The 20,031-nt window shown below is 42.8% G+C and overlaps 2 protein-coding genes across 3 annotated transcripts in view; one reads left to right on the forward strand and one right to left on the reverse strand.

Annotated features, from left to right (window-relative positions):
- Nucleotides 1-911, reverse strand: part of mtbp (MDM2 binding protein) — a 50,060-nt gene extending 49,149 nt beyond the window's left edge. Inside the window, exons 1-3 of the mRNA XM_029744083.1 lie at nucleotides 731-911; nucleotides 473-556; nucleotides 256-329 (exon numbers count right to left, since the gene is read on the reverse strand). Of these exons, the coding sequence (XP_029599943.1) occupies nucleotides 256-329; nucleotides 473-556; nucleotides 731-908 (336 nt within the window). The 5' untranslated portion in view covers nucleotides 909-911. The remainder of the gene's footprint in view (nucleotides 1-255; nucleotides 330-472; nucleotides 557-730) is intronic.
- Nucleotides 912-1,119: 208 nt separating this feature from the next.
- LOC115182481 (39S ribosomal protein L13, mitochondrial) overlaps nucleotides 1,120-20,031 on the forward strand; it is a 33,630-nt gene continuing 14,718 nt past the window's right edge. Inside the window, exons 1-6 of one of the 2 annotated variants that reach the window (XM_029744084.1) lie at nucleotides 1,120-1,256; nucleotides 1,616-1,739; nucleotides 5,184-5,277; nucleotides 5,512-5,572; nucleotides 17,002-17,088; nucleotides 17,777-17,898. In XM_029744084.1, coding sequence (XP_029599944.1) covers nucleotides 1,230-1,256; nucleotides 1,616-1,739; nucleotides 5,184-5,277; nucleotides 5,512-5,572; nucleotides 17,002-17,088; nucleotides 17,777-17,898 — 515 coding nt within the window. In that variant the 5' untranslated portion in view covers nucleotides 1,120-1,229. Of the gene's footprint in view, nucleotides 1,257-1,615; nucleotides 1,740-5,183; nucleotides 5,278-5,511; nucleotides 5,573-17,001; nucleotides 17,089-17,776; nucleotides 17,903-20,031 lie in introns of those variants that run through there. The other variant, XM_029744085.1, reaches the window with a different exon arrangement.

The following is a 20,031-nucleotide window of genomic DNA, read 5'->3' on the forward strand; positions in this document are numbered from 1 at the left end:
GTCAGCCAATAGGTGATGACAGTCAGCCAATGTGGTCAATAGGTTTGAGGACCCCCCCCCCCAAAAAGAAACAGAAGACTGTGATGAATGTGTCATGTATAACTGATGAAATGGTTGGATGTTGTGTTCAACAGTAGAAGCTGCTTGCGGAGCAGGACATAGGCAGACATCTCCAGTGTAAACACAAAGAAGGACAGAGTAGGGGCAGAAAGACATCCCTGACTAATACAAGACATCCCTTGACATGACACTTACCTGAGATGTCCCATGGCATGCCTGGACAGCAAAATACCACCTCTGTGAGGCTGGACCACCACTCAGAGAGCAGGCTTAGGAGGCAGATGAGAAAGATGACGGAATCACAATTAGCAAATGTTACTTAACCCCTTACAATATTTAAAAGCAGGTAGACACATTGCAATCGTTTCTGCAAGCAAGACACCTGACACACACAAACAATACATTGGCTTACCTGGAAACAGAGAAACCCTCCTTTTTGAAATACAACTGGAGATGTTCCCCAGTTTATCATAGATCTGTTTGGCAGCCTCCAACGCTGTAAAATAAACGATTACAATCATTCAAGAAGTTATGACTTACATTTACAAGAACACCACCATTCCTCATAGTATGTTTATCATCCTTTCTACTATAGATGGCTCTGCTGCTGCCTACTACAGTACAGTAATTTAGCTAATCCGAGTCCGCTATAAAGGTATCGTTAACGTACCCTTCACGCATTTATCCTCTTCTTGGTTAAAAGAAACAACTAGCACGTACCGATCCATTCCTCTGAATACTCTACCATCAGTGTTCAATATAAATGTAAATAAAAAGTTGTGGGGACTTCTTTTCGTATTATCAAATTCATTTCCGCGCGCTCTCTCTGGTGAAACGGAAGTTGTCATCTAGAGTTCTGGTGACGTCAAGGCGCGACTTCAAAATACAACCGGCGGGAAAATACATTTTTAATGACCATGACCGATATTATCAAAACCAAATATTGTTTAGCATATTCTTTGATGGTTTCCTCCCTAAAATATACCAATATCATCGGTTACATATTAATAACCGAAAATGTATTACTTATCCATTCAGGATTTCAGGATCAGATTTACAATTTGGACCAAGGAACTGAGTTTTTATCCCTGTTTCGACTCAAGACAACGCTGCACCATCTGCTCACGTTGGGGGTCAATCTGAAATGATGTGCTCGTAATTCATGTAGAATGTCCAGTTTTACTAAATCTGCCCAGGTAATACTTTTACACATAACAACATGTGATCTCATTTTATTTAGAACTAGCATTACATGTGTCACTGTTAGTTATATGCAAACTCATCGCTTTCCGATGGTACATGTAGCTAACGCTAGCTAGCTATCCGTAATCTGTCCAGCTAGCAAATCTCTTTATTAAATCGTAGTCTTAAATTACAGTGGGATATTTTCTTGCAATGATTTATAGTATGAATTGAATCCGTGTGCCCAAGCCAACCTGTAGCTACATGTTTGTGTTTTGAGAACTGACAACTGTGTGTTGATGAGGGATGCTGTGCTACTACTGTGTCTAAAACTCTGAATTGACTTGATCTCTCTCTATTCCCCTTTATTCAGCAATGGGCTACCTTTGCCAGGTCGTGGTACCTGATAGACGCTCGGATGCAGCCTCCAGGGAAGATTGCCACTATGTGTGCAATCAGGCTACAGGGAAAACACAAACCTATCTACCATGCACTGAGTAAGTAGACGGCTAGCTAGTATGCCCATTTAGAAATGTACCACAAACCTATCTACCATGCACTGAGTAAGTAGACGGCTAGCTAGTATGCCCATTTAGAAATGTACCACAAACCTATCTACCATGCACTGAGTAAGTAGACAGCTAGCTAGTATGCCCATTTAGAAATGTACCACAAACCTATCTACCATGCACTGAGTAAGTAGACAGCTAGCTAGTATGCCCATTTAGAAATGTACCACAAACCTATCTACCATGCACTGAGTAAGTAGACGGCTAGCTAGTATGCCCATTTAGAAATGTACCACAAACCTATCTACCATGCACTGAGTAAGTAGACGGCTAGCTAGTATGCCCATTTAGAAATGTACCACAAACCTATCTACCATGCACTGAGTAAGTAGACGGCTAGCTAGTATGCCCATTTAGAAATGTACCACAAACCTATCTACCATGCACTGAGTAAGTAGACGGCTAGCTAGTATGCCCATTTAGAAATGTACCACAAACCTATCTACCATGCACTGAGTAAGTAGACAGCTAGCTAGTATGCCCATTTAGAAATGTACCACAAACCTATCTACCATGCACTGAGTAAGTAGACAGCTAGCTAGTATGCCCATTTAGAAATGTACCACAAACCTATCTACCATGCACTGAGTAAGTAGACGGCTAGCTAGTATGCCCATTTAGAAATGTACCACAAACCTATCTACCATGCACTGAGTAAGTAGACGGCTAGCTAGTATGCCCATTTAGAAATGTACCACAAACCTATCTACCATGCACTGAGTAAGTAGACAGCTAGCTAGTATGCCCATTTAGAAATGTACCACAAACCTATCTACCATGCACTGAGTAAGTAGACAGCTAGCTAGTATGCCCATTTAGAAATGTACCACAAACCTATCTACCATGCACTGAGTAAGTAGACAGCTAGCTAGTATGCCCATTTAGAAATGTACCACAAACCTATCTACCATGCACTGAGTAAGTAGACAGCTAGCTAGTATGCCCATTTAGAAATGTACGAATGATGTGTTTTCCTGAATGTGTGTGACTGTGCAATGCAGTTGATTTGAGTATTTCATTTGATGTTTCCTTCACAGCCAGCCAGGACACGTTCTCTATATTCAGAGATGTTTTTGCAGCTATAACAATGACCACATGGTGGGGCTAAAGGATCACTGTGAAACCAATAGACCACAACTATGCACATAACCAGAAGGCTCATATAGTACCCACCACTTATTTTTCATCAACCTCCTTCAGCATTCTTTCAAAACCTGTGTCTCTTCACACTAATTTAATATAATTTTATTTGACTGTGAGGTGAATGACTCATCACCTGATGTACATGTCCATGTGTAAACCCTTATTGAACGAGGCAAGTCAGTTAAATTCTTATTTACAATGACGGCCTACCCCGGCCAGCGCTCGGTCAATTGTGCGCCGCCCTATGGGATTCCTAATCACGGCTGGATGTGATACAGCCTGGATTCGAACCAGGTACTATAGTGACGCCTCTTGCACTGAGATGTAGTGCCTTACACCACTGCGCCACTCGGCAGCCCCTCGGGATAGAGAACCCTGTTCATTACTTTCCCCTCATCCCTGGAGCTGTGTTCTGTTAACGGCTGTGTGTGACCAGGGACCCTGAGGGATAGAGAACCATGTCCATTACTTTCCCCTCATCCCTGGAGCTGTGTTCTGTTAACGGCTGTGTGTGACCAGGGACCCTGAGGGATAGAGAACCCTGTCCATTACTTTCCCCTCATCCCTGGAGCTGTGTTCTGTTAACGGCTGTGTGTGACCAGGGACCCTGAGGGATAGAGAACCCTGTCCATTACTTTCCCCTCATCCCTGGAGCTGTGCTCTGTTAACGGCTGTGTGTGGCCAGGGACCCTGAGGGATAGAGAACCATGTCCATTACTTTCCCCTCATCCCTGGAGCTGTGTTCTGTTAACGGCTGTGTGTGACCAGGGACCCTGAGGGATAGAGAACCATGTCCATTACTTTCCCCTCATCCCTGGAGCTGTGCTCTGTTAACGGCTGTGTGTGGCCAGGGACCCTGAGGGATAGAGAACCATGTCCATTACTTGGAATCGTGTAGTAACGAAAAAAGTTTTTTATATTGTAGATTCTTCAAAGTAGTGACCCTTTGCCTTCATGACAGCTTTGCACACTCTTGGCATTCTCTTAACCAGCTTCACCTGGAATGCTTTTCCAACAGTCTTGAAGGAGTTCCCACATATGCTGAGCACTTGTGGGCTGCTTTTCCTTCACTCTGTGGTCCAACTCATCCCAAACCATCTCAATTGGGTTGAGGTCGCTGATTGTGGAGCCCAGGTCATCTGATGCAGCACTCCATCACTCTCCTTCTTGGTCGAATAGACCTTACACAGCCTGGAGGTGTGTTGGGTCATTGTCCTGTTGAAAAACAAATGATAGTCCCACTAAGGGCAAACCAGACAGGATGGTGTATCGCTGCAGAATGCTGTGGTAGCCATGCTGGTTAAGTGTGCCTCGAATTCTAATTAAATCACAGACAGTGTCACCAGCAAAGCAACCCCACACCACCTCCTCCATGCTCCATTCACCTACTCTGCGTCTCACAATGACAGAGTGGTTGGAACCAGAATTCTAAATGTTGGACTCTTCAGACCAAAGGACAGATTTCCACCGGTCTAATGTCCATTGCTCGTGTTTGTTGGCCCAAGCACGTTTCTTGTTATTGGTGACCTTTAGTAGTGGTTTCTTTACAGCAGTTCCACCGTGACGGCCTGAACATCAACTGTTCTCCTCTGAACAGTTGATGTTGAGGTGTGTCCATTACTTCAACTCTGTGAAGCATTTATTTGGGCTGGTAATTCTAATGAACTTATCCTCTCCTCTGCAGCAGAGGTAACTCTGGGTCTTCCTTTCCTGTGGCGGTCCTCATGATACAGTTTCATCATAACACTAGATGGTTTTTGCGACTGCACTTGAAGAAACTTTTAAAAGTTCTTGAAATTTTCCGTATTGACTGACCTTCATGTCTTAATGTAATGATGGACCCCTCTGAATCAGAGAGGTGCGGGGGACGGCCTTAATTGACATCTACATCATCAGCGCCTGGGGAACAGTGGGTTAACTGCCTTGCTCAGGGGCAGAACAACAGATTTTTACCTGTCAGCTCGGGGATTCGATCCAGCAACCGAAACGCTCTAACCACTAGGCTACCTGCAAGTCAACCACTTAGTCATCTATCATTCTCTACCCATATATCTAATTCAGAAACCACTTTTTTGTGGTGGCAGGAAATGGAATGATGAATCTTTTCCTGTATTCCCTGATCGTCTTTTGAAAGGACCTAAAGAAACATCCCTTGGAACATGTCAGCAAAATGTGTTTCTATAGAGTTGGTGATGTTTTCTAATGAGCATGTGTCTCTGTGTTCCTCAGGTGATGTTGGAGACCATGTAGTAGTCATGAACACCAGACACATAGCCTTCTCTGGGAACAAATGGGAACAGAAGATGTACTCCTCTCACACCCAGTAAGGCCTTGCTCAGACTGTCTGTCTGTTACACATGGAATAACCAGTGAACACGAGCGAGTGTTATTCTGTACCTGTGTTTACTCATCAATCAAGAAGAACTTCATTGAAACATGGAGCATGTTAACTGATCTGTGTAATGAGGGATGTGGTTGACTAAGCCTATGTGTGTAAAGTTGATTATCATACAAAAGTGTGTCTTCCTCAAAATTTAGTTTTGTTTCTTTCCCAAAGGTACCCGGGTGGATTTAAACAAGTCACAGCCACCCAGCTACATTTGAAAGACCCCAAAGCGGTAAGTATTGCGAGTCAGTTTATTAGGTACACCCGTCTAGCACCGAGTCGGACCCCCCTTTGCCTCCAGAACAGCCTGAATTCTTCGGGAACATTCCACAGGGATGCTGGACCATGTTGGCACGATGGCATCACACAGTTGCTGCAGATTGGATGGCGGTACACCACAGCCACCAGCCTGTACCGTTGACACCAGGCAGGATGGGTCCATGGACTCTGCCATCAGCATGACTCAACAGAAACCGCGGTTCGTCGGACCAGGGAATGTTTTTCCACTCCTCAATTGACCAGTGTTGGTGATCATGTGCCCACTGGAGCCACTTCTTCTTGTTTTTAGCTGATAGGAGTGGAACCCGGTGTGGTCGTCTGCTGCAATAGCCCATCCATGACAAGGATGGACGAGATGTGCGTTCTGAGATGCCGTTCTGCACACCACTGTTGTACTGTGCTGTTATTTGTCTGTTTGTGACCCGCCTGTTAGCTTGCACCATTCTTAGCCTTCTTCTTCCACCTCTCTCATCAACGAGCTGTTTTACAAGACTGCAGCTGACTGGATGTTTTGTGTTTGTCTCTCCGTTCTCTGTAAACTCTAGACATTGTCGTGTGTGAAAAGCCCAGGAATGCGGCCATTTCTGAGACAATGGATCCGACTCGCCTGGCACCGACGATCATACCGCACTCAACGTCGCTTAGGTCGCTGGTTCTGCCCATTCTAACGTTCAATAGAAGGGTAACTGAATGCCTCGATGCCTGTCTGCCCTGCTTTATATCGCAAGCCACAGCCACGTGACGACTCACTGTCTGTAGGAGCGATCCATTTACGTGAACAGGGTGGTGTACCTAATAAACTGACCGGTTAGTTAACTACTGTTTTATTTGTGGGCTACTGCAGTCTGTTTGGAAACACTGAATAAACACTGTCCTCTCAGGTGTACCTATACAGTAACTTCAGCCTTTAAAGTTTCATTCCTAGGCCTGGATAAAGCTGCATTTCATAAGTCATCAAAATGTCAGAATTGCATGGCTTTCAGGTAGGAGTTGCATTTTGCGTTGCTGTTATGTATGGATTTTATTTTTTTATTTGATGAAATATGAGCTATCCCACAGTTGTGTGACGTGTTCTGTCTATAAACGTTACAAATGGCTCGCTGGTGTGAGCGAGAGAGAATGAATTATGGTGTAATTAATTGTCTGTCCTTGTAAGTCTCCCGTCCCTCCCATTCCTCTGGTTCCAGAGAGGTAGTGTTCTCCTGCAGAATCATCAGGGAGGATTTTAGACGTGTGCTTTTCAGACAGACACACAGGATCTCTGCTGATGCAGGTCTGTCAGACCATTAGACCTTTAGGAGAATGTCTGCTGTAATCTGGGGAAAGGCCTAGCTGGGTGTGCAGGAAGATAAAGGAGCAGCAGCACAGCTTATTACAACCCAGAGATGAACTTTTTCAAGGAATAAAACTAAACCCATTTCAGCTTGAATTCAGCTATATATGTTTTCTCTCCTCTCTGACTTGCTCTTATTTAGATGGATGGTGTTAATAATGTTTTAGTGTATACTTTTTGTTTGTGTTGCCTCAAATACATGAATGTTTCAACAGTGCCATCCCAAGTGGTTCACTGAGGAATGTACCTGTAGCTAAGCCCTCATATATATTCATTAAATGTACCTGTAGCTAAGTCCACATATATATTCATTAAATGTACCTGTAGCTAAGCCCTCATATATATTCATTAAATGTACCTATAGCTAAGCCCACATATATATTCATTAAATGTACCTGTAGCTAAGCCCTCATATATATTCATTAAATGTACCTGTAGCTAAGCCCTCATATATATTCATTAAATGTACCTGTAGCTAAGCCCACATATATATTCATTAAATGTACCTGTAGCTAAGCCCACATATATATTCATTAAATGTACCTGTAGCTAAGCCCACATATATATTCATTAAATGTACCTATAGCTAAGCCCACATATATATTCATTAAATGTACCTATAGCTAAGCCCACATATATATTCATTAAATGTACCTGTAGCTAAGCCCACATATATATTCATTAAATGTACCTATAGCTAAGCCCACATATATATTCATTAAATGTACCTGTAGCTAAGCCCACATATATATTCATTAAATGTACCTATAGCTAAGCCCACATATATATTCATTAAATGTACCTGTAGCTAAGTCCACATATATATTCATTAAATGTACCTGTAGCTAAGTCCACATATATATTCATTAAATGTACCTGTAGCTAAGCCCACATATATATTCATTAAATGTACCTATAGCTAAGTCCACATATACATTCATTAAATGTACCTGTAGCTAAGCCCACATATATATTCATTAAATGTACCTATAGCTAAGCCCACATATATATTCATTAAATGTACCTATAGCTAAGCCCACATATATATTCATTAAATGTACCTGTAGCTAAGTCCACATATATATTCATTAAATGTACCTGTAGCTAAGTCCACATATATATTAATTAAATGTACCTGTAGCTAAGCCCACATATATATTCATTAAATGTACCTATAGCTAAGCCCACATATATATTAATTAAATGTACCTGTAGCTAAGCCCACATATATATTCATTAAATGTACCTGTAGCTAAGCCCACATATATATTCATTAAATGTACCTGTAGCTAAGTCCACATATATATTCATTAAATGTACCTATAGCTAAGCCCACATATATATTCATTAAATGTACCTGTAGCTAAGTCCACATATATATTCATTAAATGTACCTATAGCTAAGCCCACATATATATTCATTAAATGTACCTGTAGCTAAGCCCACATATATATTAATTAAATGTACCTGTAGCTAAGCCCACATATATATTCATTAAATGTACCTGTAGCTAAGTCCACATATATATTCATTAAATGTACCTGTAGCTAAGCCCACATATATATTCATTAAATGTACCTGTAGCTAAGTCCACATATATATTCATTAAATGTACCTATAGCTAAGCCCACATATATATTAATTAAATGTACCTGTAGCTAAGTCCACATATATATTCATTAAATGTACCTATAGCTAAGCCCACATATATATTAATTAAATGTACCTGTAGCTAAGCCCACATATATATTCATTAAATGTACCTGTAGCTAAGCCCACATATATATTCATTAAATGTACCTATAGCTAAGCCCACATATATATTCATTAAATGTACCTGTAGCTAAGTCCACATATATATTCATTAAATGTACCTATAGCTAAGTCCACATATATATTCATTAAATGTACCTATAGCTAAGCCCACATATATATTCATTAAATGTACCTGTAGCTAAGTCCACATATATATTCATTAAATGTACCTATAGCTAAGTCCACATATATATTCATTAAATGTACCTATAGCTAAGCCCACATATATATTCATTAAATGTACCTATAGCTAAGTCCACATATATATTCATTAAATGTACCTATAGCTAAGCCCACATATATATTCATTAAATGTACCTATAGCTAAGTCCACATATATATTCATTAAATGTACCTGTAGCTAAGTCCACATATATATTCATTAAATGTACCTGTAGCTAAGCCCACATATATATTCATTAAATGTACCTGTAGCTAAGTCCACATATATATTCATTAAATGTACCTATAGCTAAGCCCACATATATATTAATTAAATGTACCTGTAGCTAAGTCCACATATATATTCATTAAATGTACCTGTAGCTAAGCCCACATATATATTCATTAAATGTACCTATAGCTAAGTCCACATATTTATTCATTAAATGTACCTATAGCTAAGTCCACATATATATTCATTAAATGTACCTATAGCTAAGCCCACATATATATTAATTAAATGTACCTATAGCTAAGCCCACATATATATTCATTAAATGTACCTGTAGCTAAGCCCACATATATATTCATTAAATGTACCTGTAGCTAAGCCCACATATATATTCATTAAATGTACCTATAGCTAAGCCCACATATATATTAATTAACTGTACCTAAAGCTAAGCCCACATATACATTCATTAAATGTACCTATAGCTAAGCCCACATATACATTCATTAAATGTACCTGTAGCTAAGCCCTCATATACACTACCGTTCGATGTCACTAAGAAATGTCCTTGTTTTTTTTTTAAAGAAAAGCAAAAAATGTTGTCCATTTAAAATAACATCAAATTGCTCAGAAATACAGTGTAGACATTGTTAATGTTGCAAATGACTATTGTAGCTGGAAACGGCAGATTTTCTTTATGGAATATCTACATAGGCGTACAGAGGCCCATTATCAGCAACCATCACTACTGTGTTCCAATGGCACGTTGTCTTAGCTAATCCAAGTTTATCATTTTTAAAAGCTAATTGATCATTAGAAAACCCTTTTGCAATTATGTTAGCACAGCTGAAAACTGTTGTTCTGATTTAAAGAAGCAATAAAACTGGACTTCTTTAGACTAGTTGAGTATCTGGAATATCAGCATTTGTGGGTTCGATTACAGGCTCAAAATGGCCAAAAACAAAGACTTTTCTTCTGAAACTCGTTAGTCTATTCTTGTTCTGAGAGATGAAGGCTATTCCATGAAAGAAATTGGCAAGAAACTGAAGATCTCGTACAATGCTACTCCCTTCACAGAACAGCGCAAACTGGCTCTAACCAGAATAGAAAGAGTGGGAGGCCCCGGTGCACAACTGAGCAAGAGGCCAAGTACATTAGAGTGTCTAGTTTGAGAAACAGACGCCTCACATGTCCTCAACTGGCAGCTTCATTAAATAGTACCCGCAAAACACCAGTCTCAACGTCAACAGTGAAGCGGCGACTCCGGGATGCTGGCCTTCTAGGCAGAGTTGCAAAGAAAAAAATGTATCTCAGACTGGCCAATAAAAAGAAAAGATTAAGATGAACAAAAGACGTTGGGTCTAAGTGACCCCAAACTTTTGAACGGTGGTGTATGCTAATTAAATGTACCTATAGCTAAGCCCACATATATATTAATTAAATGTACCTGTAGCTAAGCCCACATATATATTAATTAAATGTACCTGTAGCTAAGCCCACATATATATTCATTAAATGTACCTGTAGCTAAGCCCACATATACATTAATTAAATGTACCTGTAGCTAAGCCCACATATATATTCATTAAATGTACCTATAGCTAAGCCCACATATATATTCATTAAATGTACCTGTAGCTAAGCCCACATATATATTCATTAAATGTACCTGTAGCTAAGCCCACATATATATTCATTAAATGTACCTGTAGCTAAGCCCACATATATATTCATTAAATGTACCTATAGCTAAGCCCTCATATATATTCATTAAATGTACCTATAGCTAAGCCCACATATATATTCATTAAATGTACCTATAGCTAAGTCCACATATATATTCATTAAATGTACCTATAGCTAAGCCCACATATACATTCATTAAATGTACCTGTAGCTAAGCCCACATATATATTCATTAAATGTACCTATAGCTAAGCCCTCATATATATTAATTAAATGTACCTATAGCTAAGCCCACATATATATTCATTAAATGTACCTATAGCTAAGCCCACATATATATTCATTAAATGTACCTATAGCTAAGCCCACATATATATTCATTAAATGTACCTATAGCTAAGCCCACATATACATTAATTAAATGTACCTGTAGCTAAGCCCACATATAAATTAATTAAATGTACCTGTAGCTAAGCCCACATATACATTAATCCTCCCTTTTCCACCTTCCTTTTTAATTGAAATGATACATCTTCCCTTTCCCTAAGTCTAACCCCAACGTTTAAACATGAGGGATAGTGTGTGAAGGGCATCCCTCTCTGTGATGGTGTAGAAGTAAGGGAGAACAGTACAGATGTTATCCTACCCCAGCCCAGAGACCTGAACATCCACATGTTATCCTACCCCAGCCCAGAGACCTGAACAGCCACATGTTATCCTACCCCAGCCCAGAGACCTGAACAGCCACATGTTATCCTACCCCAGCCCAGAGAACAGAACAGCCACATGTTATCCTACCCCAGCCCAGAGAACAGAACAGCCACATGTTATCCTACCCCAGCCCAGAGACCTGAACAGCCACATGTTATCCTACCCCAGCCCAGAGAACAGAACAGCCACATGTTATCCTACCCCAGCCCAGAGACCTGAACAGCCACATGTTATCCTACCCCAGCCCAGAGACCTGAACAGCCACATGTTATCCTACCCCAGCCCAGAGACCTGAACAGCCACATGTTATCCTACCCCAGCCCAGAGACCTGAACAGCCACATGTTATCCTACCCCAGCCCAGAGAACAGAACAGCCACATGTTATCCTACCCCAGCCCAGAGAACAGAACAGCCACATGTTATCCTACCCCAGCCCAGAGCACAGCCACATGTTATCCTACCCCAGCCCAGAGACCTGAACAGCCACATGTTATCCTACCCCAGCCCAGAGACCTGAACAGCCACATGTTATCCTACCCCAGCCCAGAGAACAGAACAGCCACATGTTATCCTACCCCAGCCCAGAGACCTGAACAGCCACATGTTATCCTACCCCAGCCCAGAGAACAGAACAGCCACATGTTATCCTACCCCAGCCCAGAGACCTGAACAGCCACATGTTATCCTACCCCAGCCCAGAGACCTGAACAGCCACATGTTATCCTACCCCAGCCCAGAGACCTGAACAGCCACATGTTATCCTACCCCAGCCCAGAGAACAGAACAGCCACATGTTATCCTACCCCAGCCCAGAGACCTGAACAGCCACATGTTATCCTACCCCAGCCCAGAGACCTGAACAGCCACATGTTAGCCTACCCCAGCCCAGAGAACAGAACAGCCATATGTTATCCTACCCCAGTTCCATACTGTATAGCTGAATGGCCCATGGCAGAGCTCCAAGACCTGGCTGACTGCCTGCCTGCCCCCAGGCCTCCCCAGCTCTGGCCTGCAGCCTCTCAACCCTCATCGCCCCCCTAGCCCTCTCCAAATCTCCTCTCTCCCCCAGCCCACCTCTCCCTAACTGTCCTCATCCCTCTCCTCAGGCTCCTCCCCAGCCAGTTACATCTCCCTTCCCCTCCTCTCTCCCCATCCGTCTCCAGCCCTCCTCAGGCTCCTCCCCAGCCAGTTACATCTCCTTCCCCTCCTCTCCTCTCTCTCCATCCGTCTCCAGCCCTCCTCAGGCTCCTCCCCAGCCAGTTACATCTCCCTTCCCCTCCTCTCCTCTCTCCCCCATCCGTCTCCAGCCCTCCTCAGGCTCCTCCCCAGCCAGTTACATCTCCCTTCCCCTCCTCTCTCCCCCCATCCGTCTCCAGCCCTCCTCAGGCTCCTCCCCAGCCAGTTACATCTCCCTTCCCCTCCTCTCCCCCATCCGTCTCCAGCCCTCCTCAGGCTCCTCCCCAGCCAGTTACATCTCCCTTCCCCTCCTCTCTCCCCCCATCCGTCTCCAGCCCTCCTCAGGCTCCTCCCCAGCCAGTTACATCTCCCTTCCCCTCCTCTCCCCCCATCCGTCTCCAGCCCTCCTCAGGCTCCTCCCCAGCCAGTTACATCTCCCTTCCCCTCCTCTCTCCCCCCATCCGTCTCCAGCCCTCCTCAGGCTCCTCCCCAGCCAGTTACATCTCCCTTCCCCTCCTCTCTCCCCCCATCCGTCTCCAGCCCTCCTCAGGCTCCTCCCCAGCCAGTTACATCTCCCTTCCCCTCCTCTCCTCTCTCCCCCATCCGTCTCCAGCCCTCCTCAGGCTCCTCCCCAGCCAGTTACATCTCCCTTCCCCTCCTCTCCTCTCTCCCCCATCCGTCTCCAGCCCTCCTCAGCGCTCCTCCCCAGCCAGTTACATCTCCCTTCCCCTCCTCTCTCCCCCATCCGTCTCCAGCCCTCATCAGCGCTCCTCTAGCACGTTACACCTCCATTAATGAGATGGATGCATGTCTCTAGCTGAGTTATTCCAGCGGGGGGAGAATCGATCAGAGGTAATTGTGGGTAATGATCACGTTGGGGTGACATCCACCTTCTGTATCCGTGGTGACGGATGGTGTCCCTATACAACACACATCCGTCTTCCACACACCACGGTCGTCATTTAACAGGAATACGACTGATTCATTTTCACAGGGGATAGATATGTATGAAGGGATTAAGCTGGAAATGGTAGATGAGAGAAAGTCAAATATGAAGAGATTTTCACTTCATTATGACATTTTGGATTTTTCTTCCCCTCACTTGGTATTCTTATTGCAGAGGATGGATTTGAGTGGTGGACGGTTATGTAGGAATAACATGTCATTTTGATGGTCGGTTTGCCAACGGAAGGAGGGAGGGACAGAGGGGCAGAGGCACTTTTTATGTAACCTTTATTTAACTAGGCAAGTCAGTTAAGAACAAATTCTTATTTACAATGACGGCCTAGGAACAGTGGGTTAACTGCCTTGTTCAGGGGCAGAACGACAGATTTTTACCTTGTCAGCTCAGGGATTCGTTCCAGCAACCTTTCGGTTACTGGCCCAACGCTCTAACCACTAGGCTACCTGCCTCCCCCGTGCTGAGCTTTCAGGGTATTAGTTCAAGGATAACACCATTTCTTTCATATGACCTAAATGATTTGCTACCAGTTGGCGATCGTGACACATCGCTCCAAGAAACACTGAATATGTTTCACACCACAGAGTGAGGGAGGGATACGAGGAATAGAACCAGCCTGTTAAAATGTTAGGAGAATATTAAAGGGGTCTATAAAGTTGTCTACAGGGGAGACTGCTCAGTACTCGTTCTATCTATAGAGGGTAAGGTATTACCATGTTGCTTAAACCCAGCTGTGTGTCTCTAGGGGATAGGGCTGAATAGAGGGGTTGTTTCTGGACAGGGTCATAGAGAACAGACCTGAGGGCTATAGTACAAAGAAGAACAATTATTTAACCAGCTAACGTTGATAAACAACCAGAAATATCTATTGTTTTTCTGTTCCATTAAGAAAGCTAAACTTAGATATGTGTTTTTGGTTTTTGGGGTAAATTAGACCATGCCCATTTTCAAGCATATCTTTCTAAAAACAAATGAGGGAAGTTAGCTGGCTAACTCATTGATCCTGCTTAGTAGTACACCCGTCTGGACCTAACAGGATCTCCACTGGTCACCACTGGAGACATATTAAAGATGGGTCAATGATGGACCTCAACCTTGCTCTTCTCCAGAGCTGTAACCATGACAACCCTGATCCAACTGTCTTACATCAAATGTCTGTGTTAGTGTCCCAAATGGCACCCTATTCCCTGTTTAGTGTGCTAGGATTCCCTATATAGTGCGCTAGGATACACTATATAGTGCGCTCGGACTCCCTATATAGTGCGCTAGGACTCCCTATATAGTGCGCTAGGACTCCCTACATAGTGCGCTAGGACTCCCTACATAGTGCAATAGGATACCCTATATAGTGCAATAGGATTCCCTATATACCTCAGCCACGCTCAAGGTCCTAAACGATATCTTAACCGCCATTGTTAAGAAACAATACTGTGCAGCCGTATTCATTGACCTGGCCAAGGCTTTCGACTCTGTCAATCACCACATCCTCATCGGCAGACTCAATAGCCTTGGTTTCTCAAATGATTGCCTCGTCTGGTTCACCAACTACTTCTCTGATAGAGTTCAGTGTGTCAAATCTGAGGGCCTGTTGTCCGGACCTCTGGCAGTCTCTATGGGGGTGCCACAGGGTTCAATTCTTGGGCCGACTCTTTTCTCTGTATACATCAATGATGTCGCTCTTGCTGCTGGTGAGTCTCTGATCCACCTCTACGCAGACGACACCATTCTGTATACTTCTGGCCCTTCTTTGGACACTGTGTTAACTACCCTCCAGACGAGCTTCAATGCCATACAACTCTCCTTCCGTGGCCTCCAACTGCTCTTAAATACAAGTAAAACTAAATGCATGCTCTTCAACCGATCGCTGCCTGCACCTGCCCGCCCGTCCAGCATCACTACTCTGGACGGTTCTGAATTAGAATATGTGGACAACTACAAATACCTAGGTGTCTGGTTAGACTATAAACTCTCCTTCCAGACTCACATCAAACATCTCCAATCCAAAGTTAAATCTAGAATTGGCTTCCTATTTCGCAACAAAGCATCTTTCACTCATGCTGCCAAACATACCCTCGTAAAACTGACCATCCTACCGATCCTCGACTTTAGCGATGTCATTTACAAAATAGCCTCCAATACCCTACTCAATAAATTGGATGCAGTCTTCACAGTGCCATCCGTTTTGTCACCAAAGCACCATATACTACCCACCACTGCGACCTGTACGCTCTCGTTGGCTGGCCCTCGCTTCATACTCGTCGCCAAACCCACTGGCTCCAGGTCATCTACAAGACCCTGCTAGGTAAAGTTCCCCCTTATCTCAGCTCGCTGGTCACCATAGCAGCACCCACCTGTAGCACGCTCTCCAGCAGGTATATCTCTCTGGTCACCCCCAAAGCCAATTCCTCCTTCGGCCGCCTCTCCTTCCAGTTCTCTGCTGCCAATGACTGGAACGACCTACAAAAATCTCTGAAACTGGAAACACTTATCTCCCTCACTAGCTTTAAGCACCAGCTGTCAGAGCAGCTCACAGATCACTGCACCTGTACATAGCCCATCTATAATTTAGGCCAAACAACTACCTCTTCCCCTACTGTATTTATTTATTGATTTATTTTGCTCCTTTGCACCCCATTATTTGTATTTATACTTTGCACTTTCTTCCACTGCAAATCAACCATTCCAGTGTTTTACTTGCTATATTATATTTACTTTGCCACCATGGCCTTTTTTGCCTTTACCTCCCTTATCTCACCTCATTTGCTCACTTTGTATATAGACTTATTTTTCTACTGTATTATTGACTGTATGTTTGTTTTACTCCATGTGTAACTCTGTGTTGTTGTATGTGTCGAACTGCTTTGCTTATCTTGGCCAGGTCGCAATTGCAAATGAGAACTTGTTCTCAACTAGTCTACCTGGTTAAATAAAGTGGAAATAAAATAAATATAGTGAAATAGGATTCCCTATATAGTGAAATAGGATTCCCTATATAGTGAAATAGGATTCCCTATATAGTGAAATAGGATTCCATATATTGTGCACTAGGATTCCTTATATAGTGAAATAGGATTCCCTATATTGTGCAATAGGATTCCCTACATAGTGTGCTAGGACTCCCTATATAGTGAAATAGGATTCCCTATATAGTGAAATAGGATTCCATATATTGTGCACTAGGATTCCTTATATAGTGCGCTAGGATGCCATTAGGGACTGAATCGGAGTAGCCTATCCAATCGATGGATCCAGAGTTCAATGATTGACCCTTCTTCTCCTTCCTTCTTTCTTCTTCTACCTCCAGGTAGTAAAGCTGGCAGTGTACGGGATGCTGCCTAGGAACCTCTCCAGAAGGACCATGATGCAACGGCTACACCTCTTCCCTGAAGATGTAACACTTGTCTTTTAAGACTTTGACATCTAATATGTGTGAAAATGAAATGAGAAGTTTTAGTAAAAAGAATGACGCCACACACTACACCTCTTCCCTGAAGATAAAATAACTGCTCTTTATTCCCCTGTTGTGGACTGAATATGTCTTGACATATTGATTTGTTTCATCATTTTAAATGACGACATATTCAGCCAAGAACAAGCAGAACAGAAATATCAGCGATAACACAAGTCTGACTTGTTTCCAATAACACAAGTCTGACTTGTTTCCAATAACACAAGTCTGACTTGTTTCCAATAACACAAGTCTGACTTGTTTCCAATAACACAAGTCTGACTTGTTTCCAATAACACAAGTCTGACTTGTTTCCAATAACACAAGTCTGACTTGTTTCCAATAACACAAGTGTGACTTGTTTCCAATAAACACAAGTCTGACTTGTTTTCATTGTGGTAAAGCATTTAGACAAGTCTAGTCTGACTGTAGCTTCTCTGCCCATTATACGGTATATAAATATAAAAGTCTTATTTTCCCTTGACTTGCACCTCTCTCTTACCCAGGTGTTTTTTCCCTCTCTGAAAAGTGAAGACACCTACAAACCTAAGTCTATGTTCCTGTCCCTTGCTAGAGCCTAGGTGCCATACAGATCCATGAAATGACTATGTTGTATGTAATTGTATGGCAGGAACTTCCTGAGGACATCCTTCTGAACCTGACAGAGGAGCTGCCTCAGCCCAGAGAGATCCCTCGCAGACTGAATGAGTACAGCCAGGAGGAACGAGAAGCCTTCCCCACTCTATGGACCCCGTGAGTACCTTCTTCTCCCGGTCTTCCTCCATGGACGCATACATGCAAACACACACCCTCTCTCTCACATCTTCACACACACACACCATCCTTAATCACACCCACATATCCTCACACACACACACAGCTCTCTCCACCCTGGCCTGCACTGAACCTCTAGCTCATTTAGAACAGCCTGGTTTATAGAGGAACAGCCTGGTTTATAGAGGAACAGCCTGGTTTATAGAGGAACAGCCAGGTCTATAGAGGAACAGCCAGGTCAATAGAGGAACAGACTGGTTTATAGAGGAACAGACTGGTTTATAGAGGAACAGCCTGGTTTATAGAGGAACAGCCTGGTTTATAGAGGAACAGCCAGGTCTATAGAGGAACAGCCAGGTCAATAGAGGAACAGACTGGTTTATAGAGGAACAGACTGGTTTATAGAGGAACAGACACATTTAGAACAGCCTGGTTTATAGAGGGACAGACACATTTAGAACAGCCTGGTTTATAGAGGAACAGACACATTTAGAACAGCCTGGTTTATAGAGGAACAGACACATTTAGAACACCCTGGTTTATAGAGGAACAGACTGGTTTATAGAGGAACAGACGCATTTAGAACAGCCTGGTTTATAGAGGAACAGACTGGTTTATAGAGGAACAGACTGGTTTATAGAGGAACAGACACATTTAGAACAGACTGGTTTATAGAGGAACAGCCTGGTTTATAGAGGAACAGACACATTTAGAACAGACTGGTTTATAGAGGAACAGACTGGTTTATAGAGGAACAGACACATTTAGAACAGACTGGTTTATAGAGGAACAGACACATTTAGAACAGCCTGGTTTATAGAGGAACAGCCTGGTTTATAGAGGAACAGACACATTTAGAACAGTCTGGTTTATAGAGTAACAGACACATTTAGAACAGCCTGGTTTATAGAGGGACAGACACATTTAGAACAGCCTGGTTTATAGAGGAACAGACACATTTAGAACAGCCTGGTTTATAGAGGAACAGACACATTTAGAACAGCCTGGTTTATAGAGGAACAGACTGGTTTATAGAGGAACAGACGCATTTAGAACAGCCTGGTTTATAGAGGAACAGACTGGTTTATAGAGGAACAGACTGGTTTATAGAGGAACAGACACATTTAGAACAGACTGGTTTATAGAGGAACAGCCTGGTTTATAGAGGAACAGACACATTTAGAACACCCTGGTTTATAGAGGAACAGACACATTTAGAACAGCCTGGTTTATAGAGGCACAGACTGGTTTATAGAGGAACAGCCTGGTATATAGAGGAACAGACACATTTAGAACAGTCTGGTTTATAGAGGGACAGCCTGGTTTATAGAGGAACAGACACATTTAGAACAGCCTGGTTTATAGAGGAACAGCCTGGTTTATAGAGGAACAGCCTGGTTTATAGAGGCACAGACACATTTAGAACAGGCTGGTTTATAGAGGAACAGACACATTTAGAACAGCCTGGTTTATAGAGGAACAGATACATTTAGAACAGACTGGTTTATAGAGGAACAGCCTGGTTTATAGAGGAACAGACACATTTAGAACAGCCTGGTTTATAGAGGAACAGCCTGGTTTATAGAGGAACAGACACATTTAGAACAGACTGGTTTATAGAGGAACAGCCTGGTTTATAGAGGAACAGACACATTTAGAACAGTCTGGTTTATAGAGGAACAGACACATTTAGAACAGCCTGGTTTATAGAGGAACAGACACATTTAGAACACCCTGGTTTATAGAGGAACAGACACATTTAGAACAGCCTGGTTTATAGAGGAACAGCCTGGTTTATAGAGGAACAGACACATTTAGAACAGACTGGTTTATAGAGGAACAGACACATTTAGAACACCCTGGTTTATAGAGGAACAGACACATTTAGAACAGCCTGATTTATAGAGGCACAGACTGGTTTATAGAGGAACAGCCTGGTATATAGAGGAACAGACACATTTAGAACAGTCTGGTTTATAGAGGGACAGCCTGGTTTATAGAGGAACAGACACATTTAGAACAGCCTGGTTTATAGAGGAACAGCCTGGTTTATAGAGGCACAGACACATTTAGAACAGGCTGGTTTATAGAGGAACAGACACATTTAGAACA

Source organism: Salmo trutta, unplaced genomic scaffold (assembly GCF_901001165.1).
Source record: "Salmo trutta unplaced genomic scaffold, fSalTru1.1, whole genome shotgun sequence".
In the NCBI taxonomy this organism is placed as follows: domain Eukaryota; kingdom Metazoa; phylum Chordata; class Actinopteri; order Salmoniformes; family Salmonidae; genus Salmo; species Salmo trutta.